Source organism: Trichomycterus rosablanca, chromosome 4, assembly GCF_030014385.1.
Source record: "Trichomycterus rosablanca isolate fTriRos1 chromosome 4, fTriRos1.hap1, whole genome shotgun sequence".
In the NCBI taxonomy this organism is placed as follows: Eukaryota; Metazoa; Chordata; class Actinopteri; order Siluriformes; family Trichomycteridae; genus Trichomycterus; species Trichomycterus rosablanca.
The window spans coordinates 9,334,234-9,342,836 of NC_085991.1; the positions used below are offsets into that span (position 1 = coordinate 9,334,234).

An 8,603-nucleotide genomic window follows, 5' to 3' on the forward strand; every position below is an offset into this window, starting at 1 on the left:
CCCAGGACTTTAACAAACTAAGGATAATTCATACTACATGTCTACACATTTATTTTGCTCCATGTATTTAACATACAGTATGTACGTAGTTGCACTGCTTCAGCATTTAGTACCATGTAACAGTCTGGCACCATCTGCCGGTTAAATAGTGGAACTGCACGACCAATCTGAAGCAGATAGCTGTTTCTGGCCTAAAACATTTAAACAAGTGTATAATCCTGGTATTATGGAACACTTTTTGATTTGTTCAGTCCTTTCTGACTAGTCATTGCTATCAGATGGCAAACTTAGTGCCATGAAAGCACAAATCATTCTGAATACCTCATGAACATGGATACAGAAGGTCGCTTACTAGTCAAACCCCACCACTGACAGTTTGCCACTGTTGAGCCCTTAAGCAAGGCCTTCAATTCCCAATTGGGTGCTTGGGTGGTACATTGTAAATAATGCTAGCCTATGACTGCTGGGATCCAGGGTTCGCCCAGCCATGTACGATCTGTAACACAGACTGGTGTTTTCATATTTTTTTTATTTTTTTATAATTTTTTTTTATTTAGCACGTCCAATTTCGTCCCATCTATCATCCTCTCGTTAGTGCGGATTCCTGCTCCTGATTGGGGCTGACGAGGCCGTTCCACGTCTCCTCCGAAACGTGCACAGCCAATCGACCGTCTTATCACCCACACTTGACGAGTGTAGCGCGGCAGAGTACTGTGCACGGAGGATCACACACCCCGCCACACCCCCTCCCGTCTCCATACAGGCGCCACCAACCAGCCAGCAGAGGGCGCGACCGCCCCGTTCCTGAGAGAGCATCCCCTACGGTCTCAAGTCCCGCCCCCCACCCGGACAACAGGCCAATCGTTGTCCATAGCCGCCCAGCCTCGACCGTGAAGGCAGAGCTGGATTCGAAACGACGCTCCTTCGAAATCCAGCTCTGGTTGCAGCGCGTGTCTTTTTACCGCTGCGCCACCTGAGCGGCTTGGTGTTTTCATTTTAACATTTCTTTACAGTATTTTAGTATTTAATAATTGAGGTAAGCGCATAGAGTAACCGCTGTGATTTGAAGCTCTTTTCACTAAGACATGTTCCTAATAAGCATGTTTTGTTCTTTGTCGGCAGATCACTCAACCCCAGCCAGCCAGTCGCCTCACTCGTCCAACCCCAGCAGCCTGCCTTCGTCTCCTCCCACCCACAGCCACGGCGCTCTGCCCTTTTCCAATTTCGGCCCTATCGGCACGCCGGACAGCCGCGATCGCAGAGCAGCCGACCGCTGGAAGGCTGAAAAGACTGGTAAATAAACCCTAAATGAACCAGATGTATCAGTGTGTTGTTTTAAAGTATTTAATTAAAACTATGGAGGCTCTTTCGTTTTAGGTGTAAGTGGCTTTGGTCTGGATTACTTGCCTGCTGGCCCGTCATCCTCCGTTCAAGAGCCAAACACCTGGCACCAGGGCGCGCCAACCAACAGCTGGGCAGCTCAAGACATACCGATGGAGGACTCGTCCACCGTTCTTCTGGACAGCTTTAAGGTGAATATGTTGGAAAAGAATAACGTAACCCCACTAGAATAACCTATGTAGCAGGTATTGTAATTCTGGCAGGGTGGGTCTATACACACATTGTCTGGAATTTGGGTTGTGAGGTGAGAACTGATGGAACCCTGTGTTCTACCCAATGCAGCTGTAATGTTTATGATTTTCATATCATCTGGTAAACTTGCATGCTTTATTCAAGTCTGTTTTTACTGCTAAACACTGGGCACAATACAGGAGAACCCTTGACAGGCCCCTGATCCATTGCAATGCTTCAGCCACTCAACCCCAAGGCCAATAGCCAAGGACGGATTAAGGATAGTCTGGGCCCCTGGGCAAAGGCTCATGTTCAGATCTGAAGGATATGCTGCAGCGAGTGAGTTAGCCTTTAAAGTGAGCTCACTGTTGGACATATTGTTATTGAACATAATAATTTTGAAACAATACAAATTCAGAAACATTAAGTAAGGGCCTGAAAGGTCCCTAGAAAGTCAAGGAGCCATGGTAAACGACTTCTATGGAAGTCAAGGGCCCCATAGCAGGGGCCCTCGTGATCGAGGGCCCTCTAATGGTATGCCCTGCTCTTCTCTAGGGCCCCCTGGTAGGGGCTCTCATAACCAGGGCCCTCTAAAAATATGCCCCCCTCTTTCCTAGGACCCCTAATAGCCAGAAGTCGAAGTCAGAGCAGTGCCACAACACCTCATCCATTTTCATAAGGGGCCCAAAAGCATGGCTAGGGCCCAAAAGCATGGCTAGGGGACCCAAAAGCATGGCTAGGGGACCCAAAAGCATGGGTAGGTCCCCCAAGAGGCCCTGGGGTCAAAGTCCCTAATAGTCAGAGAATCCTTAAAATGGAGGGCCCTCGGAAATAAAAATATATTGTATCATAAATGTTGATAGGCATCGCAAAATGTTTTGGGCCAGGGCCCCCCCGGGGCCCCCTGACCTCAAGGGCCCCTGGGTGCTGGCCCCACTGGCCCGGTCAGTAATCCAGCCATGCCAATAGCACCACCGAGATTCTATCTTAGCAGTGGTGGGCTTGAATAATAGACCTCTGCATACCTGAGCACACACAAATGATATGACCCAGAATTCTGATTTTCCCACTTAGTGTATGTTTCCAAGGTTAGCAGAGAAAAGCTTAGTGGTTATAGTACTGGTCTAGTGATCAGAAGGTCACTGGTTCAAGCCCTACCACCACCACCAAGTTGCCACTGTTGGACCCTTCATTAAGGCACTTGATTCTCAGTGGCTCACATTATATTCAAACACAATTGTAAGTCACTGTATCTCCATGTTATGCTTAAAGGCCATAAATATATCACCCTGCGTTTAGACCACCAGCGATTTTCCATCTCTTGTTGGCAAAATCGTTGATTGCTCATCGCCCTGTGTTCAGGAAACCAAAAAATGTGCGACCACATTGCTCAACTCTTAGATACTGTTAACAATCGCCAAATCGATCCACTTCGGTCACCCGAAATCGCCGGCTCTACTTGAAATCAAAAGGTGTCGCATTGCTGCCGGTCTGAATGTAGGGTAAAATATGTACTGTATAAAGTTTGTTTTTAGACAGGAGCCAAAGATACACAGAAGGTAGGATCGTCAGAATGCAGGTGGAAATTTGAACAATTTATTATTGTGAACGCACACATAAAACCCTGTGTCAGATTTAAATCTCTTTGTAAAATGTGAGCCTAAAATAATTCATTAAGGCGGCACGGCGGCTCGGTGGGTAGCACTGACGCCTCACAGCAAGAAGGTGCTGGGTTCGATACCCAGGTGGAGTGGTCTGGGTCCTTTCTGTGTAGAGTTTGTATGTTCTCCCCGTGTCTGCGTGGGTTTTCTCCGGGTGCTCTGGTTTCCTCCCACAGTCCAAAGACATGCACTCGGGTGAATTGAGGATACTAATTTGTCCATGACTGTGTTTGACATTAAACTTGTGAACTGATGAATCTTGTGTAATGAGTAACTACCGTTCCTGTCATGGATGTAACCAAAGTGTATTAAACATGACGTTAAAATTCTAGTAAATAGGCGCAGTGGGATATTCCGAGACTCCTCGGTCCGAAACTCGGAGTTGACACCGGTCGCCAGGGCGCCATCTAGTGGGTATAATTGGCAGGTCTTCAAACGCTGTGTAAGGACCCCTGATTGGCGGTTAGAGGTGCCTGTGCAGAGTGCATGGGTGCAAAAGGTTCCATATATATACAGTGTATCACAAAAGTGAGTACACCCCTCACATTTCTGCAAATATTTCATTATATCTTTTCATAGGACAACACTATAGACATGAAACTTGGATATAACTTAGAGTAGTCAGTGTACAGCTTGTATAGCAGTGTAGATTTACTGTCTTCTGAAAATAACTCAACACACAGCCATTAATGTCTAAATAGCTGGCAACATAAGTGAGTACACCCCACAGTGAACATGTCCAAATTGTGCCCAAATGTGTCGTTGTCCCTCCCTGGTGTCATGTGTCAAGGTCCCAGGTGTAAATGGGGAGCAGGGCTGTTAAATTTGGTGTTTTGGGTACAATTCTCTCATACTGGCCACTGGATATTCAACATGGCACCTCATGGCAAAGAACTCTCTGAGGATGTGAGAAATAGAATTGTTGCTCTCCACAAAGATGGCCTGGGCTATAAGAAGATTGCTAACACCCTGAAACTGAGCTACAGCATGGTGGCCAAGGTCATACAGCGGTTTTCCAGGACAGGTTCCACTCGGAACAGGCTTCGCCAGGGTCGACCAAAGAAGTTGAGTCCACGTGTTCGGCGTCATATCCAGAGGTTGGCTTTAAAAAATAGACACATGAGTGCTGCCAGCATTGCTGCAGAGGTTGAAGACGTGGGAGGTCAGCCTGTCAGTGCTCAGACCATACGCCGCACACTGCATCAACTCGGTCTGCATGGTCGTCATCCCAGAAGGAAGCTGACGCACAAGAAAGCCAGCAAACAGTTTGCTGAAGACAAGCAGTCCAAGAACATGGATTACTGGAATGCCCTGTGGTCTGACGAGACCAAGATAAACTTGTTTGGCTCAGATGGTGTCCAGCATGTGTGGCGGCGCCCTGGTGAGAAGTACCAAGACAACTGTATCTTGCCTACAGTCAAGCATGGTGGTGGTAGCATCATGGTCTTGGGCTGCATGAGTGTTGCTGGCACTGGGGAGCTGCAGTTCATTGAGGGAAACATGAATTCCAACATGTACTGTGACATTCTGAAACAGAGCATGATCCCCTCCCTTCGAAAACTGGGCCTCATGGCAGTTTTCCAACAGGATAACGACCCCAAACACAACCTCCAAGATGACAACTGCCTTGCTGAGGAAGCTGAAGGTAAAGGTGATGGACTAAACCCAATTGAGCACCTGTGGCGCATCCTCAAGTGGAAGGTGGAGGAGTTCAAGGTGTCTAACATCCACCAGCTCCGTGATGTCATCATGGAGGAGTGGAAGAGGATTCCAGTAGCAACCTGTGCAGCTCTGGTGAACTCCATGCCCAGGAGGGTTAAGGCAGTGCTGGATAATAATGGTGGTCACACAAAATATTGACACTTTGGGCACAATTTGGACATGTTCACTGTGGGGTGTACTCACTTATGTTGCCAGCAATTTAGACATTAATGGCTGTGTGTTGAGTTATTTTCAGAAGACAGTAAATCTACACTGCTATACAAGTTGTACACTGACTACTCTAAGTTATATCCAAGTTTTATTTCTATAGTGTTGTCCCATGAAAAGATATAATAAAATATTTGCAGAAATGTGAGGGGTGTACTCACTTTTGTGATACACTGTATGTACCGATCAACCATAATCTTAAAAGCACCTCCTTGTTTCTACACTCACTGTCCATTTTATCAGCTCCACTTACCATATAGATGCACTTTGTAGTTCTACAATTACTGACTGTAGTCCATCTATTTCTCTGCATACTTTATTAACCTGCTTTCACCCTGTTCTTCAATGGTCAGGACCACCACAGGACCACCACAGAGCAGGTATTATTTAGGTGGTGCATCATTCTCAGCACGGCAGGGACAATAACACGGTGGTGGTGTGTTAGTTAGTGTGTGTTGTGCTGGTATGAGTGGATCAGACACAGCAGCGCTGCTGGAGTTTTTAAATACCGTGTCCACTCACTGTCCACTCTATTAGACACTCCTACCTAGTTGGTCCACCCTGTAGATGTAAAGTCAGAGACGATCGCTCATCTATCGCTGCTGTTTGAGTCGGTCATCTTGTAGACCTTCATCAGTGGTCACAGGACACTGTTGGCTGGTGGACTATTCTCAGTCCAGCAGTGACAGTGAGGTGTCACACACTAACACACCACCACCATGTCAGTGTCACTGCAGTGCTGAGAATGATCCACCACCCAAATAATACCTGCTCTGTAGTGGTCCTGTGGGGGTCCTGACAATTGAAGAACAGCATAAAAAGGGGCTAACAAAGCATGCAGAGAAACAGATGTACTACAGTCAGTAATTGTAGAACTACAAAGTGTAGATCAGTGTATGTAAAAAAAAAAAAAAAAAAAAATCCTAATAAATAAAATAATTCATGAATTTTTTTTGTTTCCAGTCAATCTGGTCAAGCTCGATGATGCAGCCAGGCCCTTCTGCACTGGAGCAGCTCCTCATGCAGCAGAAGCAGAAGCAACAGCGCGGCCACGGCACCATGAACCCGCCTCACTGAACGGGTCGCGAAACCGGCGCAAAGCACTTGTGCGTAACAATTCCGAAAAAAGAAGAAGAGGTGCGAAGCCACAAGCTCCAATCGGAAAATCGGTTTCCCGGCGTTATCCTGCGTAGAGGGTGGAGACGGCAGCCGGCGTGAACCAACACGCTCTAATGCGACCGCTCACACGAGCGACCGGAGAGGTGCACCCCTTTCCTCTCGTCTTTCTCTCTCCGTCTCTCTCTATATACGTCGCCCCGCGCCTATACGGCGAGGGCGCGACTTAACAAAAAAAAACAAAAAAAAAGCACCCGATCTGCTGCACTGCTCAGCATGTAGCCGCCGCAGAACCGGTCGTGCTTTCTCAGCGGGGTCTATAGGTACTCCTGATGTTTTACCTGGACTCTGACTGAACCGGACCTCTTCGAAAACCACCTGCTTTATCCTGCTTTGTGGAACTGACGCGCTGCACAAGGGAGACGGACCGACCTTCGCGCGAGAAGACGAGTAGAAGGATGGATTTACGGACTGGAGGAGGAGCAGGACGGACGGACGGACGAACGAACGAACGAACTGAAGTACTAGACTGCATTAGTGCATTTTCTGGATTATATCATTTTGCCGGGGGGGTTCGTGTAGCTGTGGTGGGAATGGAAGTGGCGTCTAGTGTGCCTCTTTTGAATTGCATTCGGATCATGGGACATCACTGAGGTCTGTCTTGTCTGTCTGTAAGATCTAGCCTGCTCGTTTTCTGGAAGGACGGAAGGGTTAGGGGTATAATCAAGCTGCATCTGTCTCTTTTCAAAGACGGACCTCCTGTGAGCATCGTTCTAGCATAATGAAGCAAATGGGAGTAGGGTTTAGACTATAGATAGTGAGTGTAATGTCTTTAGCTGCAATAGAGGTTGCATTTAACAACACTGTATTTTGTGAATCGTTATGTAGCAATTTTAGCTTTCTGAGATGATGGATTCATATGTTCAGTAGTTTACTAAAGAGGAAGCTCTTTATATACGGCTATATATTCCTCCTCGCCCCTTCTAGCGCTTTCGGAGAGGCACCTTAGCAGTCTTAGTTGCTTACCAGCTCCTTTCGTTCGTGTTCTGCCTTTCGAGACGTCATTTTTTTTGTGCCTGGTCAGTGTTTGCGCTTGCTTTCTTTTCTCTCTTCCCTTCCCTTCCCTGATTTGCAATCTTGCTATATTGTTTCTCACGAGCGTCCCGATTGGCGAACGGGTCCAGCAATCGGAGCTGCTGGTTCAGCATCGCAGGCACGCGCAGAACGGTTACAGCCTCCGTTTCTACTAACCTGACCGAATCGGACGCTCGCTGCGTAAGGTAAGGACCGAACCCCGATGTAAATCGCTCGTTCGGTTCTGTTCCGTCACTATGGGTCGTCCTGTCGACGCGATCGCCGATTTACCTTGCTTCTTCGGTCCGTCTGATCGCAGGTCTACGCAGATAAGGGTTAAATCTATATTCGGTGTTTTCTTCTTTTCTTTCGGTCATGCTGTATCGGTATTCTTCGGAAGGAAGGCTCTAAGGACGTCCTCGTATGAAGGGAAAGCACATTTTTATTTTTGTGTAGAGACTTTTAAATAATAGCTCTATTTGCTGTGACTGTGCTTCCTCATTGCATTTAAAAAACGTATATTTAAAATATTTACAGAGGCGTAATAAATCCATGAACTTCAGTGAATCTAAGTGAAGAGATCTACATGAATTATCGCTCTGATTTGTCCGTTTTATCACTTAATCATAAGTTTAATTCATTCGGTCGTACGGTTGATAACTGTACCCCCCCCCCCCCCCCCCCCTTCTATTTCTTTATTATGACGGATGTGTTGGCGGTGGCAGTATTAACATTCCAGTATGAATGTCAAACAAAAAAACAGCCAGCTTTTTACACAGCCACAGCACAGTACAGTACAGTACAGTACAGTAAAAACAACCATGGTGTTAATAATCCTATCCTTTTTTGTGAGAATTCTGCATGGAAAAAAATATTGTGTGTGTTTAGGGCTGAAGGAGGGAGGAATACAGTGAGTGAAGCTTTCAAAGGGTTTGTCCTACCAAGCCAACTTGATTTATTGTGTTCTTGCCTTTCTGTGGACTGTCAGACATGCAAAAATCAGCTATTCCTTTAATAAAGTAAACCCTGTTCTCTTCACTTGGTTTTTTCTTCATTGAATATATACACAGATCAACCTTAACATTGTAGTCCATCTGTTTCCCTGCATGCTTTGTTACCCCCCTTTCATGCTGTTTTTCAGTGGTCAGGACTCTCCACAGGACCGCTACAGAGCAGGTATTATTTAGGTGGTGGATGATTCTCAGCGCTGCAGTGACAATGACATGGTGGTGGTGTGTCAGTGTGTGTTGT

The 8,603-nt window shown here is 46.6% G+C and overlaps 1 protein-coding gene across 3 annotated transcripts in view; it reads left to right on the forward strand.

The window, feature by feature from the left end:
- Positions 1 to 8,390, forward strand: part of smg7 (SMG7 nonsense mediated mRNA decay factor) — a 54,445-nt gene extending 46,055 nt beyond the window's left edge. For all 3 annotated transcript variants that reach the window (XM_062993925.1, XM_062993926.1, XM_062993927.1), the window contains 3 exons: positions 1,123 to 1,293; positions 1,378 to 1,532; positions 6,126 to 8,390. In XM_062993925.1, the coding sequence (XP_062849995.1) occupies positions 1,123 to 1,293; positions 1,378 to 1,532; positions 6,126 to 6,239 (440 nt within the window). In that variant the 3' untranslated portion in view covers positions 6,240 to 8,390. The remainder of the gene's footprint in view (positions 1 to 1,122; positions 1,294 to 1,377; positions 1,533 to 6,125) is intronic.
- The last annotated feature ends 213 nt before the right edge of the window (positions 8,391 to 8,603 follow it).